This window comes from Heterodontus francisci, chromosome 2 (assembly GCF_036365525.1).
Source record: "Heterodontus francisci isolate sHetFra1 chromosome 2, sHetFra1.hap1, whole genome shotgun sequence".
In the NCBI taxonomy this organism is placed as follows: Eukaryota; Metazoa; Chordata; class Chondrichthyes; order Heterodontiformes; family Heterodontidae; genus Heterodontus; species Heterodontus francisci.
The window spans coordinates 128,715,728-128,735,403 of NC_090372.1; the positions used below are offsets into that span (position 1 = coordinate 128,715,728).

The window sequence follows — 19,676 nt, forward strand, 5'->3', positions numbered from 1 at the left end:
TTGAGTTGCTAGATCTGTTCAAAATCTATCCCATTTAGCACAGTGGTAGTGCCACACAACACAATGTTTTCCAGTCTATAACTGGATACCTGAAAGCCATTTTCTGGATAATCCTGCTATTTTATAAATATGTGAATTTTTACAGCTACAGCTTTCTGTTTCCTTTTTTAGACAGGTTTGGTTTGCAGGTCTGTCCCTTTTAAGAATTAGAGACTACAGCATTCCTTGTTTACACAGCTTGGCTTTTTAAAACCAATAGAGCAGTTCTTTGTTTATACAGTTTGCTCGTTTTTTTAAAACTCAAGAGAAGGTTATTTTTGCAAAGGGCTACAGGTTGCAGAAACGGCAGCTGCCACAACCAGCCTTTTACTTTGTGCTGGAACTCCAGTGGCACTGTTGAGCTCTTCCCACTCTTTTCGGCTTAGGCCCCGCCCACAATATTTTTCAAAAAGGGAAAACTAAAACAGTTGTGTCTGCACTACTTTTCAAATATTTTGACCCACTTCCAGATTAGCTGAAAGCTCCAAATTCCTGCAAATTGCCTACTGTACTACGAATTTCAACACCTCCTGGGGTCCTGTCTGTGGTCCTAGTTCACTGCACAGGTATCCACTATTATGGAGTCTCCTACTAACTGTTCTCCTGCCGGATCTTCAGCCACTCCAGATAGGCAATCCGCTGCTCCTTGTTCTCTCCTATTGTGTTCTTCAAAAAAACCAACATTGCCATGATGGAACATTTGGTGGTTTTCAGAAAAAATATATCCCAAACGTTGCCACCATATAATATTATTTTTTCCTTTGGTATGTTAACTGTTCCAGGACTCTCAGGACTACAGATATCAAGATCGGCGCAGGCTTGGAGGGCCGAATGGCCTGTTCCTGTGCTGTTCTTTGTACATGTAATATCCAAAGAAAACTTGCCTTTTTATTATAACTTAATTACAACATATATAGCTACTTCAAGAGCCACACCAACACACATCTCACTCTGTTGGGCTACACCCAAAACTCCCTCGTCATGTGTGATGCAACACCACCTCCTTCAGTGACCTTCACTTACGGCCTCTTAAGGTCGTCCCACAACAGCAGCCTTTTAGCACTACTGTTTTACCATTTCTTTTCTGCTCCCCAGCCAAGTGCACTACAAACCAAGCTCTTCATGTTTCCATAGCCTATTCAAGTTAGAGAGATTCTATTCAGGAAATTCAGCGTGGCCAGCTCCCTGCTGCCAGTGCCTTAGGTTCACTCACTTTGGCACACTCAAACATTAGGGCTACAGTAGATACTGGAGAGTGTGGTAGTACACTGGTGATAATCTTTTGATTTTAGGGAGAGTCTGAAGAGGAGAAGATTTATAATAAAAAGTTCTTAAAGTTAATTGAGAAAACCTACCTATTGGCCTGAAGCTGAGCATTCCACTCCATCACAGTTTAGAAGCATTTTTAAATAGGATTCTGCATTTCACAGGCAAGAGGCACTGGGAGGAAACCAGAATTCTGTGAAGACAGAGGATTGGCTAGTCTCTCTAACGGAAGCATGCCAATAAAAAGAAAAGAATGACACCAGTAATACACACACAAAACAGTTGAAATGTGTTAAATGACCTTGTGATGACCCCTTGAGATGGTAGCATTGAAGAATAGATTCAACAAAGTTTAGAGATAGTTCCAAGTTAATTGATGCTATTCAGGAAAGGAAGGATAAAGAAAAAGGGAACTAAAGCCAGTTAGCCTGACATCAGCTGTTAGGAAAATGCTGGAATCAATTATTAAGGAAGTACTAACAAGGCATTTAGAAAATCATAATATAACTAGGCAGAGTCAACATGATTTGATGACTGGGAAATGGTGTTTGACAAACAAGAGATTTTTGAGGATGTAACTAGCAGGGTAGATAAAGGGAAACAAGTGGATGCAGTACATTTGAATTTCCAAAAGGCATTCGATAAGGTGCCATACAATAGGCAAGATAAGTGCTCATGGGTTGCAGTAAATATATTAGCATAGTTGGAAGATTGGTTATCGGACATGAAGCAGAAAGTTGGGAAAATAGGGCATTTTCAAGTTGGCAGCCTGTAACTAGTGGGCTGCCACAAGGATCGGTGCTGGGGTCTCAGATATTTACAATCCATATTAATGACTTAGAGGAAGAGACCGAGTGCAATGCATCCAGGCTTATTGACAATACAAAGCTAGGAGAGACAGTAAAAGCTTGAGGAGTACACAAAGAGACACTGAAGGGTTAAAGGCAGATTAAGTGATGGACAATAAGGCAGCACATGGAGTACAATGTGGGGAAATGTGAGGTCGGAATAAAACTGAACATTTTTTTAAAAAGCATGAAATTTTTAAATGTTGGTGTCCAGAGATTTGGATGCTCTCATACAAACAGAGTCAGCATGCAGGTATGGCAAGTAATTAGGAAGGCAAATGGTCTTTATTGCAAGGGGGCTGAAGTACAAGAATAAGGAAGTCTTGCTACAATTGTACAGGGTTTTGGTGAGACCATGCCTGGAATACTGTTTACAGTTTTGGTCTCCTTATCTAATGAAGGATATATTTGCCTTGGAGGCAGTGCAGCACAGGTTCACTAGATTGATTCCTGGGAAGAGAAGGTTGTCCTATGATGAGAGGTTGAGTAAAATGGGCCTATATTCTCTGGAGTTAGGAGGAATGAGTGGTAATCTCATTGAAACATTCAAGATTCTGAACAGGTTTGACAGGGTACATACTGAGAGATTGTTTCCTCTGGCTGAAGAATCTAGAATTAGGGGGCAGAGTCTCAGGATAAGGTGCCAATCATTTAGGAATGAGATGGAGGAATTTCTTCACTCAGAGGGTTGTGAATCTTTGGCATTCTTTACCCCAGAGGGCTATAGATGCCAAGTTATTAAGTGCATTCAAGGCTGAGATAGATTTTTGGTCTCTGGGTGAGAATCAAGGGATATAGAGATCTGGCAAGAAAGTAGAGTTGAGGTTCAAGATCAGATCTTATTGAATGGTGGAGCAGACTTGAGGGCCATATGGCCTACTCCTGCTCTTATTTCTTATGTTCTTATGAGCCCATGTAAAGCACACAGTTCATGAGACTAACAGACAGGTTCAATTTGGGTCCATACAATATTCCAGTTCCGTATGAAACCATCTGGTCAACTTTAATTTGTGAAGGGAATCACAATTCGCTGACCTCAACGTAAATGGATTACAGCCGTTAGCAGGGGACACAAGTGTGTCCAGAGTACCGCGTGCTGGTCATGCTGAATTCGATAATGCTAATAAATGAACAATGATTGGGTCTTCACCGATTAACGTCTGAGCAAGAAACTGTGTTCTTGAATGACAGGTATTTCCCATTACAAATATAAAGAGGTTACAGAGGTTATCATTTATTGAAGGCCCATACTCAGGTTCCTGCCTAGTACAAGAGTGGGTTTATCCAATTTTGGTATCTAGTGTCCTCATAAAACCAAAGGATGTTTTCACAAACCTGAAGGAAGAGAATCATGAAACTGAGATAACAGCCACAAAACACAAATGGATCCATCTATCTATGCGCAAACCAGAGCTATCTATACTGTTATAGACAGGAATGCACTGTTTATTCTAGTCCCACTTCTCCAAAGGTTACAACATATATTTAAATTTTCCCAATTATCGATACAGTCAATCATATACTCTATTTTTCCCAGAATAAAGCACACCAACCAGGTTTCTTTAATAAATAACAAAATTATCAGTTTATTATAAACCAAGTCTGGGTAAAACATACACACAAATTGAAATATTAAAGCCCCATATTTATCCTAGTTCCTTACACACACACATATACATACACACCAGTTGATCGGGAAAATAAAAGGGATTTTTGTTTATAGCTGTTACAAAGTAAACAGAAGGAAAAGAAACATGGACTGAAAAGGTGGTTTGGAAAGATGTCCTTTGTTTTTGTTAGGTGCCCCAAATGCATATAGGTAGTTGTCACTAGGATCTTCCTAGAACAGTGCTTTCCATGCAATGTTGAAGATCAGTTTGGGTAGTCTTTCCAAGAGATGCAGCTACAGAGACTCCAAATAGGTCTTACAGCAGGAATGCAGCAATTTGGTTTCAGTTCCCACACATTTGATATGCAAGGTTCCTTCAAACATGCAGAGTTTCTTCAAATACAGGAGGAAATAGGAATCTGACACACTGGATGCAGGATTTGTTTTCCAGAGAGCTGAGCTGTTCTTCTAGCAGGCAAAGCCTAACTGTCTGTTGTAACAGTTCAAACTGAAACTGAAACCTTCCAGAAGTCAAGCCTCCTGACATCTATACATTTTGGCCTGTCACTTCTTTGTAAACATCTCCCCAAGTCAAAAACAACCCCTGCTGGGTGATTATTCATAGACAGGTGCTTTCCAGTAAGACTTACTTGCTAGCCAAATCCAGGAACCTTCTGGTGACTTCTTTTAAAAAAAAGTTCAGCAATCTTTTCAAGATTCCAGATAAATCAGTGTCCATCATTCAAACAGAAGTCCTTAATACATATATTAGAACAGAAATAGAACCTCGTAACAATCCTATATTAAAAATGGTGCTTAGTCTCAAGCACCTTATGGTATTTTACCTGTAGATGGGACTGTATGCGTAATGTTATGTGACACTGATTGCACAGGAACCGTATCTAGCATTACATGATGCCGACTGAGCAAAGACACAACTCTCAGTCTATTATTCCACACCCCACTCAACAAATTTCAGCACCAACCAGCAACCAGCATGTTTTGGCTCTCATCCAAACCCACTAAACAAGATTATTGACTTTATCCCTCCCATTCCCACTGAGCCATATTCTATCCTCCTACTCCCGCAGATCTGAATTTGCCTTTCCCTCACTCCCCTTCTCCTACATGGTAACTTCAGGATAAAGTCAACGGTATTACAAAACACATTAACATACCCCCATGTAACTGTCCCTTAATAGTGGCTGCAAATGAATCTTCCAGCTGTGTACAGAAGATGCAAAATGAAGACTTGCTCATCGTGTAGTTTTACTGCATGTGAGTCTAGAAATAAATGACTTCTATATTTTTCTCAGATTTATCTCTGTAAGATATCTGAGGTTTTGGAGCACCCTGATAATCTTCGTTAATCAGTCCTTTGTGTTTTGGCAAACCTGTTTGGCACAGCTTAGCTATATTCAGTAAATAAAATTAGAATGCTTTTCAGCCTGTAACTGACTTCTGTATAAGGCATATAAAATGTAGGGCCCATTGTGATTATGGATTGCCATTTTAAGGAGGAACTGCAGAATGGTTTGCACATGCATTTCATGTCACTCCTTATATATTTTTCAAAAAGTCAGATTTACACGCGTGGAAAACCTGTTTAAGTAACTACATAACTGCTACTCTGACAGATACAAAGTAGAACTAAAGATTTTCCTTGTCCTAATTTCTATAAAGCTATATAAACGTGAAATCAAAGAATAGGTATGTTTCTTTAGTTCAAGTTAACCTAGTTTATATTTGAGTTTTAAAGCAATTCAACTTTCGTCTTTTAATTAGATATAATCCTAAGCTTTTCTGATGGCTCAGTATGCTCAGAGTGTTGTTAGATCAATCAAGCCATGAAAATCCCAAGTTCAATGCCCAATTTGTGTTGAGTTAGCAGCAAAGATACTATAACAGGCACTATAACTAAAACAGTATGCATGATTAAGGAGATGAAAATCAGCCAGGGTTCCAATTCCTGATTTCTGTCCAGCAATTGCTGTTTAAAGTGTATAAGTTGGGTACACAGGATTGAACTCAGTTGTGACGCATCCATAGTCAAATAGTTTTATTTTATGTTTCTTCCTTTTGACCTCTTCTGACTTTTCTACCTCATGGTGCAGAGGGCTCAACTAGGTGAATGGTTCCTACAGTTGGAAAATCAACTCTTACTTTTGTTACAAAAATAAGTACCATGAATTTGGTTTCCAAGTGAAAGAGTTTTCACAAATTTTAGCCCGTTTTTGGAAATCAAATTCAGGACTGTTTTAATTTCACAGAAATGATGAAGTTTAATAAATCTAGTGTTACCCACAATTCTGCCATGAAAAGGTATGACTGTGAAAATATATATTTAAAATGAACTTCTAAATGGGACTAAATTTCATGCACTTCATTTCCATGCTGTTATAATTTTGGGTATTATGCTTCAAATAATTCATCCTTTGTGTTGCAATGTAATTTCATGTCCTCAAATATTCATGAGTTAATTATCAAGGATTTCTATAAATTTATTTACAGCAAGTATCTGAAAAAGAACAGTGCATTCATTTAAATATTCCAGTGTTTCATGTTAAAAAGTGACCAAGACATAGCAAGCATAGCATAGAATTACAGCGCAGAAACAACTTTTCTATGATGGCATTTATGCTCAATGTGAGCTTGCCCCCATCCCATTTCATCTAGAAAATGAATTGCTCTTTTTTGTGTTCATAGAATTAGCAAAGTCCTCAACACAACTAAAACCAGAAAATTCTGGAAACACTCAGGTTTGGCAGCAACTGTGGAGAGAGAAACAGAATGAAGGTTTCAGGTCACAGATCTTTCATTGGAACTTTTATGAACTGTCACTTCTGATGAAAGATCAGCGACCTGAAACATGAACTTTGCTTCTCTCCACAGATGCTGCCAAACCTGCTGAGTGTTTCCAGCATTTTCTGTTTTTATTTTAGATTTCCAGCATCCAAAGCATTTTGCTTTTGTATTAGTCCTCAACACAAATGTTGAATTTCTAGGCAAGTACAATAAGATAAGGCAGTCCCTGTTGGCCTGAGAAGTTAAAGGAAAGCATGGTAACAGCACTGCATGGACTTCATATGAGGGTACATAAAGAGAAAGCCAGTGAATCAGTCATGTCCTTTCTTTAGGGAGTTTTAAAAATGGGAATAGTGGAAACATAAAATCAAACTTTAAAATAGAGCACTGGTGCAGACCCAGGAATTTAGAGGCCAGAGAGCTATTTGTTTTGTGTAAAGTATTAGAAGGCTTTCTTAAAGAGGGGACAATGAAAGCAAGTTACAGGAAAATGATCTGCATTTCTATAGTGTCTTTCATAATCTCAGGACATCCCAAATCACTTTACAGCTAACAAAGTGTTTTTCTAAAGTGTAGTCATGATTGTGATGTAGGGAAACATGACCGCCAATTTTCTCACAGCAGGGTCCCACAAACTGCACTGATATGCATGATCAAATAATTTTTTTGAGTGATATTGGTTGAGGGATAAATATTAACCATGACAGAGAGAACTCTCCTGGCTCCTCTTTGAATAGTGCTATGGAATCTTTCAAGTCAACCTGAGGGGGCAGATGTGGTCTCAGTTTAATGTCTCATCTGAAAGATAGCATGGCCGACAGTTCAGTACTTCCCTCAGTACTGCACTAAGTGTCAGCATAGATTATGCATTCAAATCTTGGAGTTGGACTTGAATCTATATTCTTCTGACTAAGAGGCAAGAATGCCACTTCCGAGCCTGTAATGATATCTAAGCACTGGAAATAATGTAGGAAAGATCACCCAAATTGCTACCTAGTATTAGGCACGTGAGGCGACGAGAAGGATTTGAAGAACCTGGAATTGTTGACCTTGTTAGAGGAGAATGCTCCAGGGTGAAATTACTCAACTATTTAAAATTGAATGCTGCTGATATATTTGAGATTACCATAAACTCTAGAATCAGCAGACATGGCTCTTTGAAGAAGGAAAGTTCACAAATAAGTTGGATTTAATGACTTTATGCAGAGGCTGATGAAGGTGTGTAATGGACTGTTCTGGAAGACAGTGAGGAATAGCATGTAAAATTGATTAGTGAATTCGATAGATATTTGAAGGAGTGGGAATATATAGAGATATTACGTTTTGGGATCAGCCAGATAAGAGAGTCATTTCTGGTCCCATACTTTCCTATGCTCCTGTGCCCATTTCACCAGTCTGTCTATGTCCTCCTGAAGTCTGTTACTATTATCCTCACTGTTACTTACATTTCAGTTTGTGTCATCTGCAAAATTTGAAATTATGCCAAGTCCAAGTCATTGATATATAGATCAAAACGAGCTCTGTTCCGAATAGATTTCACTAATAAGAACCCGCTCCTGCTGAACCACTGGGCACACATTGCAACCGGGCAGGAACAGGCAGAGGGCCCACTCACATCCAGGACCTCTGTAAAATGGTACAGGAAGCTCTGGACATTCAGGGAATAAGTCTCAACCCAACATTGGAGATGGAGAAGTGAGAATGGCAGATCGGCAAGCTCTGCCATTATATTATTATATACATCTTTTATCAGGAGCTTCTAAAAGTGCTAATACCTCAGACTACCCTCGAACCTTCTCAGTATTTGCTATTTTTTCATCCTTTCTTCTCACTTTCAGGTCCTTCTGCAGAATCAGGCTAACCCATCCTCACCAGCCTGCATCATCACACTCTCAAGACGTGAGCAAGCACCTGCTCAAGGGATCAGCACCCTGAGTGGGTGCCAGAGGGGTCTACACAGGGTGAAGTTTACCTCACAAGTAATGAGGTGCTGGTAGTGGTGGAAAGGACACCAACAACAGCTTTGATTGAAGAACCTTCATTACAACAGCGACATTCCACTCAGCATGCTAAGCCCTAGGGGCTGCACAATATAGGAGCACTAGAGTTAGGAAAAGCACAGAAGAGACACATTGGGCAGCACTTGGGTGAATATTAATTTCAGTAGAATTTGTTCACTTTAATAAAGAAAGTCAGAAGTTTGCCAATGTCAACTTGTGCAGATTTGGTTCATTAAGAACTACAGGCCCGTCATTGAGAGGTGGAGTTTGTAAATCTGATGCAGTTATTTGATTTGTCTGGGTAGGGTGGGAGAATTGAGCTAGATGTAAGGAAAAATGGTGTTGGTGGGTTTTGGGGGATGTAGTGCAATGGAATTGTTGGTTGATTATTTTGTTCCCAAGCACACCACCACAATGTGGCACTGTTAGTGGACTGTATTGTAATACTCTGCCTGACCAGGCCAAGCAGCTGAAGTGCTGCTTCAATATTCAAAGATCTGTTCAATAATGGCAAGGTTACTCCGAAGGTTATCGTCATTGCATTGTTCAGTGGAAGTCTGCGGACATATAAGTGGTGTCATGATGCATGGAGATAGAGCATAGCTGTTATCGCCGAGGAGCTATCAATGCACTTATCAGTCTTGCTCAAAATGTTCAGGCACTGTGGACTGTTGCAGCTGGCTCCTACTGTTCACAACGAAGTTGAAGAAATGACGGCAGCAGCAACAACTTATATCTATATCGCGCCTTTAACATAATAAAACGTCCCAAGGTGCTTCACAGGAGCATTATAAAACGAAGTAGGACATCGAGTCTCAAAAGGAGATATTAGGTCAGATGACCAAAAGTTTGGTCAAAGAGGTAGGTTTTAAGGAGTGTCTTAAAGGAAGAAAGTGAGGTGAAGAGGTGTAGGGAGGATATTCTAGAGCTTAGGGCCTAGGTAACTACAGGCGTAGCCACCAATGGTAGAGCGATTAAAACCAGGGATGCACAAGAGGCCAGAATCAGAGAAGCAGAGATATCTTTGAGGGTTGCAGGGCTGGAGGAGATTACAGAGATAGGGAAGGGCGAGACCATGGAGGGATTTGAAAATAAGGATAAGAATTTTAAAATCAAGATGTTGTTTGACCAAGAGCCAGGGTAGGTCAGTGAGCACAGGGGTGATGAGGGATCAGGACTTGGTGCAGTAGAGTTTTGGATGACCTAAAGTTTATGGAGAGTAGAATCTGGGAGACCAGTGTTGGAATAGTGAAGTCTAGAGGTAACGAAGGCATGAATGATGGTTTTAGCACCAGATGCGCTGAGACAGGGCGAAGAACTTTTGAAGGTGATGGCCATAATCTCTTTGATGCAGCAGTGCACAGCTGAAGTGAGCCATATCACCTGCTGTAGTCCGGAATGATCCAATGATAAAAGAATTTATAGCTGTCATGATTTTTTATAGCCAGAGGCAACACATGATCATCCCTCAGTGTGGGCTCCAGGTCTGGCTGCAGCAAGTGATATCAGGCAGTGACAGCTTCACAGTTGACCGAAGCTTCCTAACACATTGTTCCTTCGAGAAATTATGATGTTATGTAGTTTCTGTAAATCCTATTGTGCAGACATTGGTGGTTTTGTTGACCCTGTGCACCCATGACATTCTTGCACCAGTCTCCAATGTAACTTTCCCCTGTCTTGTTGCTCCTGTTCATATTTCTCTTCCTCCTCCAGCACCAGATAGGAGTTGCAGTACTACTCCAACACTCAATAATTCAGTTGGTAGAATCTGAACAGACTGAAGAAAAAAGTACTCTTCTTCCAAATGTACAACTCTGCAATAACCAGTGCTTATTAATTGCTTCACCATCAGCAGCTGTGCTAAGCCCTAAGCTCTGTAATTCCCTCCTTAAACCACTCTGCCGCTCCTTAAGATGCTCCTTAAAACCTATCTCTTTGATCAAGTTTTGGTCATCTGCCCTAATAGCCCCTTATGTGATTTTGTGTCTAATTTTGTTTGGTAACGCTCATGTAAAATAGGTTGCAATGTTTTAGTACATTAAAGGTACTATATAAATGCAAGTTGTTGTTGTATTGAATGATGCAGCAAACATCAGCAAGTACCGCTTTAAATTTTCCCGCTTTTAGTTCCTGTAAAACCCACTTTCCTGAGCAGGACCATTATTGAGCGGTTGCCCCAATTTTTCCAGTTAAAACAGCTGCAAGGTCCGATCGTCCAGATTATGGTCTTTATTTAAATATGGTTCATTTTCAAACAGGTGGAATCGTGGACCGCTCGGGTCCTTCCAGCAATCAAAATGGCTGCAGAGCTGAGTACGGGGGAACGGCAGGGGTAACATAGAAAATAGGAGCAGGAGGAGGCCATTTGGCCCTTCGAGCCTGCTCCGCCATTCATTATGATCATAGCTGATCATCCAACTCAGTAGCCTGTTCCGGCTTTCGCCCCATATCCTTTGATCCCTTTCGACGCAATAGCTATATCTAACTCCTTTTTGAAAACATTCAATGTTTTGGCCTCAACTGCTTTCTGAGGTAGCGAATTCCACAGGCTCGCCACTCTCTGGGTGAAGAAATTTCTCCTCATCTCAGTCCTGAAAGGTTTACCCCGTATCCTTAGACTATGATCCCTGGTTCTGGACTCCCCCACCATCGGGAACATCCTTCCTGCATCTACCCTGTCAAGGCCTGTTAGAATTTTATAGGTTTCTATGAGATCCCCCCTCACTCTTCTGAACGCCAGCGAATATAATCCTAACCGGCTCAATCTCTCCTCATATGTCAGTTCCGCCATCCCAGGAATCAGTCTGGTAAACCTTCGCTGCACTCCCTCGATAGCAAGAACATCCTTCCTCAGATAAGGAGACCAAAACTGCACACAACATTCCAGGTGTGACCTCACCAAGACCCTGTATAATTGAAGCAAGACATCCCTGCTTCTGTACTCGAATCCTCTCGCTCTGAAGGCCAACATACCCTTTGCCTTTTTTTTAACCGCCTCTTGCACCTGCATACTTACCTTCAGCGACTGGTGTTCGAGAACACCCAGGTCTCGCTGCATATTCCCCTCTCTCAGTTTATAGCCATTCAAATAATAATCTGCCTTTCTGTTTTTGCTACATTTTATACCTCACATTTATCCACATTATACTGCATCTGCCATGCATTTGCCCACTCACTCAACTTGTCCAAATCACCCTGAACCCTCTCTGCATCCTCCTCACAACTCACCCTCCCACCCAGTCTTGTGACATCTGCAAATTTGGAGATAAGTGAGGGTGTGTTTACAGAGAATGATAATTTGAAAGACAAAATAAAGAATTTTTTGTGAAGCCAAAAACCTCTACATATTCAGTTAAAATACACTGTTCTGAAACATTTTTGAGGCTAAAGCCACTTTTAAATATAAGTTAGAACTACATTAGGTGCTTTATGAGGTAATTTTTGTAGGAATTTATTTTTAGTGAAGACTGTATAAATTAGTAAACTTGCAAATCCTGCTTTCTTGTACATGCTGGAACCACAAACCAGAGAAGTGCACATCCTCTGTCTTGATTTTCCATCCATTAACTTTAAGAAACAAAGTTTATGATCAAGTGCCAGACCACAAAGATAGGGATTAGCTGAGACTTTGGGAAAGTGGTGATAGGGAAGCTGAGGGGGAAAACGGACTGTGGATAGGTCATGAGGAAACTGACAGACAGGAACATTTGTGTGGGGCAAGGGATGGGGGTTTTTAATGCCTAATTGTCTTTGTCCTGACAAAGCTGTTAAGCACTGCACCCTTCGATACTACTAAATCCCAGAAACCCCTAATGTTCTGAAACTCCCTGCTGCTGAACCCCAGGATTCCCTTAAACTTCCTCCAACCTCCTCGTAAATCCTAGAACCCCTTTCAGTGGTCAAAAATTCCTGCACTGCATTGCCATAGCTCCCTTATCCAAGAGGTGCTCCAACACTCCCTCCACTTTGTCTAAACTATCAGACTCCAGTACTGGATGAGCAGAAACTTCCTCCAACTAAATACTAGGAAGACAGAAGCCATTGTCTTCTGTCCCATCACAAACTCTGTTCTGTTGCCACTATCTTCATCCCTTTCCCTGGCAACTGTCTGAGGCTTGGTGGCATATTTGACCCCGAGATGAGCTCCTTACCACCAGTTTACACCAAGACCGACCACTTCCACCTCTGTAACATCGCCCGACTCTACCCTTGCCTCAGTTTATCTGCTGCTGAAACCCTCATCCATGCCCTTTTTACCTCTAGACTTGACTATCCCAATGCACTCATGGCCCGCCTCCCTCGTTCTACCCTCTGCAAACAAGATCATTCAAAACTCTGTTGCTTGCGTCCTAACTCGCACTGCGTCCTGCTCACCCATCCCCTCTATGATTGATGACCTACATTGGATCTCAGTTAGGCAACACCTCAATTTTAAAATTCTCCTCCTTGTTTTCAAATCCCTCCATGGCCTCATGCCTCCCCATCTCGGAGATCTCTACGCTCTGCAAAATCTGGCCTCTTGAGCATTACTGATTTTCCACTACTGGCAGTCGACGTTTCAGCTGCCAAGACCCTAAGCTCTGGAATCCTAAATCTCTCTGCCTTTTTCCTCCTTTAAGATGCTCCTTAAAACCTACCTCTTTGACCAAGCTTTTGGTCATTCAGCCTAACATTTTCTAATGTGGCTCAGTTGTATAACACTTGTAAAGCACCTTGCTTCATTGTGTTAAAAGCGCTACTTAAAAGCAAGTTGTGGTTATTGAATATGTGAGATCATTTTAATTCCCCAGATCCCTCCTGCAGTGATCAATTTTGTCACAGTGTTTCTATGCTCTCCAACTTCACGAACCTTCCTAAAAGTACTAAAAAGAAGTTTTGCTACAGTTGTACAGGACTTTGGTGAGACTACATCATGGAGTACTGTATATAATTTTGGTCTCCTTACTTAAGAAAGGATATAATTGCATTAGAAGCAGTTCAGAGAAAGTTCACTTGACTGATTCCAGGGATGAAGGAGTTGTTTTATGAGGAAAGGTTGAGCAGGTTGGGCTATACCCATTGGAGTTTAGAAGAATGACAGGTGATCTTATTGAAACATACAAGATCTTGAGGGGACTTGACAGAGTGGATGCCAAGAGGATGTTTCCTCTTGTGGAGAAGTCTAGAACTGGGAGACACAGTTTAAAAATTAGGGGTCTCCCATTTAAAACAGAGATAAGGAGAAATTTTTTCTCAGAGGGTTGTTAGGCTGTGGAATTCTCTTCCCCAGAGAGCAGTGGAGGCAGGGTCATTGAATATTTTTAAAGTTGAGTTAGATAGACTCTTGATTGACAAGGAAGTGAAAGGGAATAAGGGGGTAGAAAGAAAAGTAGAGTTGAGTAAAATAAAATAAAAATACTACAGATGCTGCAAATCTGAAGTAAAAACAGAAAGTACTGGAAATACTCATCAGGTCAGGCAGCATTTGTGGAGACAGAAATAGAGTTAACATTTCAGGTTTGTGATCAAAATTCAGAACTGTCAGTGGAAACAGTTTCTCCTTATTTACTCTATCAAAACCCGTCACAATTTTGAACACTCTACTCCAAGGCCTTGACACCCTTCCTAAAGAGATTTTTCCATGTGACCATTAATTTTGTCCCAGATTATGTTCTCTAGTCTCTAGAAGTTTCCCAACCAATGTCTGTAGTTACCAGGTTTATCCTGCTCTCTATTTTTGAACAAGGGTGTAACTTTTGCCACCCTTCACTTCTCTGGCACCGCTCCCATATTAAAGGAGAATTGGAAGATTGTGGTCGAGCCTCCACTATTTCCACCTTTCGTTCCATCAACCTAGAATGCATCCCATCTTTACTGGGCGACCTTTCTACTTTAAGTTCTGGCAACATTTATCTATTTTCATCCTATCCAATTTCTTCTCCCCTTCCTCCTTTATTGTGACATTGGCAACATCCCCTTCTTTTGTAAACAGATGCAAAGCACTCACTTAGTTCCTTAGCCATGCCCTTTGCCTCCACAAAAAGATATCCTTTTTGGTTCCTTCTTGGCCCCAACCTTCCTTTGACAATTGTTTTATTCTTTATATGTTTATAAATTATTTTAGCGTTTCCTTTATGTTACCTACTAATCTTTTCTCATACACTCTCTTTGTCCCTCTTATTTCCCTTCAGTTCTCCTCTGCACTTTCTGTATTCTGCTAGATATTCTAATGTATTTTGAACCTCACATTTATTATTAGTCTTCTTTTTCTGTTTCATTTTAATCTCAACATCTTTAGCCATCCAGGGAACTCTAGCTTTGGAGACTCTTCCTTTTCCCCCTTGTGGGAACGTATCTAATCTGTGACCGAGCTATCTCCTCCATGAAGACTTCCTATTGCCCATTTACTATTTTACCTGCCAATCTTAGTTTCCCACGCAACTGGGACAAATCTCTCTACAACTCAGTGAAATTATCCTTCCTCCAGTTCAGTATCGTCACCGTTGATTGCTCCTCATCGTGTTCCATAACTACTCTAAACCTAATGGTATTGTGAGCTCTGTTTCCTAAATGCTCTCCCACGGAAACATGCCACATTTGCCCCACTTCATTCGCAGAACTAAATCTAGCACTGCTTTCTTCCTTATTGGGCTCGAAACACAATAAGAAAATATTTCTGGTAATAGTTCTCGGCAGAACACCTCAGTTCTTATAAAACCCCCAACTCACCGTGAGCAATGCCATGGGAAGTCTGGTGGCATATTGAAAGACCACTTTGTACCAATACAAAGTGATATACAACTTAACATGGGTTCTTTACACACATCACAACATAGTGTGTAGTACTAGCAACAATGTGATGACATACATTTGTATAGCTCACTACCTCAACAACTTGCATTTATATGACATCTTTAATGTAGGAAATGTTGCAAGATGTTCTACAGGAATGTAAAAAGATAAAAAAAATTGACACTAAGCCAAAGTAGGAGATATTAGGGCAGGTGACTAGAAGTTTGGTTAAAGTCATAAGTTTTAAGGAGGGCCTTAAAGGAGAAGAGAGGGGTTAAGGGAAGGAATTAGAGCTTTGAGCCCAAATGGCTGAAAGCATGGGCACCAAGTGGTGCGGCAAAGGTAGTGGTAAATGCACAACAGGCCAGAGTTGAACAAACGCATAGCTCTTGGAGGGTTGTAGAGCTGGATATAGGGAGGGGTGAGGCCATGGAGGGATTTGATCACAAGGTTAAAAATTTTTAAATTGAGGCTTGGTGGACCAGAAGCCAACGTAGGTCAGCAAGCACAGCGATGATGAGTGAGCAGGATATAGTGTGGGTTACATGAGCTTTAGATTCTTGCATGAGCTCAAGTTTATGGAGGGTTGAAGATGGGAGGCCAGCCATGAGAGTATTGGAATAGTCGAGTCTAGTGGTGACAAAGCATAGATGAAGGTTTCAGTAGCAGGTGGGCTGAGGCAGTTGAGATGGGTGATATTATGGAGGTAGATGTGGGTGGTCATGGTGATGGAGAAGATCTGGGGTCAGAAGCTCAGCTTAGGGTCAATTTGGACATCAAGATTGCAAACAATTTACTTTAGCCTGAGACAGTGGCCAGGCAGGGGGATGGAATTGGTGGCTAGGGATGATGGAGTTATGTAGGGGCCAAGGACAATGGCTTTGGTCTTTCCAATGTTTAATTGGAGGAAACTTTGGTTCATCCGAAACAGGATGTCAGACAACATGGAGGCTGAGGAGGGGTTGAGAGAGGTGGTGGTGAGGTTGAGCTAGATGTTGTCAGCGTACATCTTACGTGTTATTGGATGATATCACTGAGGAGCAACATATAGATGAGAAATAGGAGGGGTCCAGGGATAGATCCTTGGTGGACTCCAGAGCTAATACTGTGTTGGTGAGAAGAGAAGCTATTTCAGGTTATTTTCTGGCTATAAGTGGATAGGCAAGTGTGCAAACAGGCAAGGGTAGTCCCACTCAATGGAGGAGAGGTGGAAGAAGGATGGTGTGGTCAACCATGTCAAAGGCTGCAGACAGGTTGAGAAGGATGAGGAGGGAAAGTACACTACAGTCAGTCACATAAAATGTCATTTGTGACTTCGATTAGGGTTGCTTCCTTGTTGGGGCAGACGTGGAAAACTTGATTGGAGAGGTTCAAACATGGAGTTGTGGAATGGTGGGCAAGGATTTGGGAGGTAACAACACATTCAAGGACTTTGGAGAGGAAAGGGAGGTTGGAGATGAGACTGTAGTTTGCAAGAACAGAGAAGTTAATGGTGGATCCTTTGAGGAGGAAGAGATGATGACAGATTTGAAAGGGAGGGGCACATTACCTGAGGAGAGAGATCTGTTTACAATATCAGGTCTACATTATTGCTCCTTCTACTTTAAAGGCCAATCTTTCAGCCATTGTTCACTATCTTAGGGATCATTTTGCTTCGCTACTTTTCCTTATTTCAAAAGCTTCCTAAAAAACCTGCTATAACTTCATCTAATTTCTCCCTTCATATGAAGGAACAGACTAAAGAAGCCCTCGAAGAGGTCTGGTTGCAACCTGGAGAAATGGGAAAACATGAAGATGGTTTCACCTCTATTGGAGGCAGAATTAAAGAGGTGATAATCAAAGCTGGTGGACATTTTTCCAATCCCTGTTTCTTCTACTTGGAGAAGAGACGATTAAGAGGAGATTTGATAGTGGTCAAAATCATGAGGGGTCTGGACAGAGTAGATAGGAGGAAACTGTTCCCCCTGGCAGAAGGGTCGCGAACCAGAGGACACCAATTTAAAGCGTTTGGCAAAAGAAGCAATGGCGACATGATGAAAAACTTTTTTTTTTTACTGCAGCATGTGGTTAATACCTGGAATGCACTTCCTGAGAGTGCAGTGGAGACAGATCCAAACGTGGCTTTCAAAAGAGAATTGGATAATTATCTGAAGTGAAAAAATGTGCAGAGCTACGGGAAGTGAGACTAGGTAAGTTGCTCTTCCAGAGAATCAGCATGGACACAACGGGCCAAATGGCCTCTTTCTGTGCTGGAACCATTCTAAGATTCTATTGAGGATGCTGCTAAAGAGATACAATCAATCCTTAGCAATACCATGCTGGTTGCTGATGGAAAAAAAAATCCTCTGCAGGCCTACATTCTGAAGTGCAAAACTAATGATGAAACCGGAGCCCCATTAGATGAGACTACTCCAGTAGCTCTCGAGTTTTGTCAACAGCATGGAAATCAGACTATGATTGCATTTGAGGTTCTAAGCATGATAGATCCCGCATTCTACAAGTCACATAGGCTGAAATTGACTCTGAATAAAAAGGTCACCACAAATACTCAAGAAAGTTGAAAACTGGATCATTTTTCAGAAAGGCGTCTGACTATTGGAGAATTTGGTCCAATAATAAAACTGAAAAAGCCCATGATGAAGAAAATGTACAAAGATGAAACTGAAGGTCCTTATTTGGGTTAAAGACTTTCCATGGTTGGTTACAAGATTATTAAAAATTATCCTGATGCCTAAAACATGTACTGACTGGTAAACAGTCTGCATAGATTGCTATGAGGAAAAATATGTTATAATCCTGCAGTATGTGGTTTGCCAGATTTCTAAACAAACAGCTAAGTTTGTACCATTTAATCAAACTCCTAAATCACATACCAGTTGTGCGATGCATGTTTGGGGCAGGACTCCGTATCATTTTTATTTGCATTGCCTGGAATGTTCACCTTGTAGTTATAAAACACTTCTTCACTCTCTGTTATATATGCCATCTCAGTGGCAAGGTTATCTACGGAGGAATGCCGTGGCCTTTGAGCATCATGTCTTAACCTTGGACTTGGCCTATTGGTAGTACAAAGTGGTGAAACTTTTGTTAGTTGAAGCAGATCACTTAATATAACACAATTAAATTTATGCCAAGACTTAAAAGATTTCTGAAATATTGTATTTAATATTTAGATGGGAAAAAAACACAATACAAAATTTCCTGTGCCCTGACTCTGAGTCAGCAGGGACAGGATCAAAGGCAGTACACCCGCGGATATCAGGGGTACTGGCCATCAAATGGTGGAAGTGAGGTTCTCCTGATAGTACAAGCCAGGCCCTACAATTTTTTTTGCAAAATATTTAAACACATCCTCCTTAAGAGTGGGGGTAGCTCTTAAATGTCCCCAAGAAGGGGGAGATCCTCAGCAGTTCACTCTTCTCCAGACCTTGTGGCCCTCTGACAGAGGCCCACAACTACCATGGAAATGTAAGGCAGCTCTCTGACCCATTGCCATGGAAATGTAAGGCAGCTCTCTGGCCCATTGCCATGGCAACTTAAGATTACACTCCGACTTTGGCAGGTCTGCAGCGGATGCTCATGGGCAAACTCCATCATTTATGCCGGAATGTGTTTCGCCTTCAATACAACAAAAATATATTTATTTAATTAGTGCTGTAACATTTTCTGCATAAAATTAACTACATAGAGTACTTTTCTAATGATTACTTGAATGCCTAACTTAGGACAAATGCAACCTGAAATACCCACTATAATAATTGTATTTAAATATGACTACTAACAATACTGAGAAGGCAGGTTTCCTGTAATTTTACCCCACCTAGTGGTATATCTGTGGAAACAAATCACATTAGGGAAAAAGTATCACGCAGTTATGCCAAGTGTTTACAAATCCACAGAAATTAATTCCAGGAAATGTAACAGATGTTCATTCAAATAGCCGGATCTCTCCTTTAACGATCCAGTGGATGTTTAATTTGTGAACTTGAAAGACTGACAAGAGATATTGTAATTGTAATAAAATGGTTACTCTGATAAGACTATTTTATATAGATGGTCCCTTGCCCAAAGTTGTGAAATTCAGTGTGAAATTTTACTACTTAAATTGGGATTAGACATCCCTTTTGCTTCAACCTCTCCAAACTCTTGCCCCTCAAAATTTGGCACGTTGTTAATTGGGCACAAGATGATGTGCCTTATTTTCCAACCTGTGCTCTTCACACCATTGTTAAAATGGGGCTGTAGAATAATTGGAAACAACATTTTGAACTAAGGTTTAGTTAATCCAGCTGCCACTCTCCGACTGTCACTCTCAAAATTGCTGCAACTATTGATTAT

The 19,676-nt window shown here is 40.9% G+C and overlaps 1 protein-coding gene across 9 annotated transcripts in view; it reads right to left on the minus strand.

The window, feature by feature from the left end:
* LOC137346782 (tyrosine-protein phosphatase non-receptor type 3-like) overlaps positions 1 to 19,676 on the minus strand; it is a 360,471-nt gene that overhangs the window by 150,591 nt on the left and 190,204 nt on the right. For 8 of the 9 annotated variants that reach the window (XM_068010672.1, XM_068010633.1, XM_068010653.1 and 5 more), the window contains one exon: positions 18,212 to 18,394. The exons of the other annotated variant lie outside the window; for it this stretch is intronic. In XM_068010672.1, the coding sequence (XP_067866773.1) occupies positions 18,212 to 18,394 (183 nt within the window). The remainder of the gene's footprint in view (positions 1 to 18,211; positions 18,395 to 19,676) is intronic. 9 annotated transcript variants of the gene reach the window in all.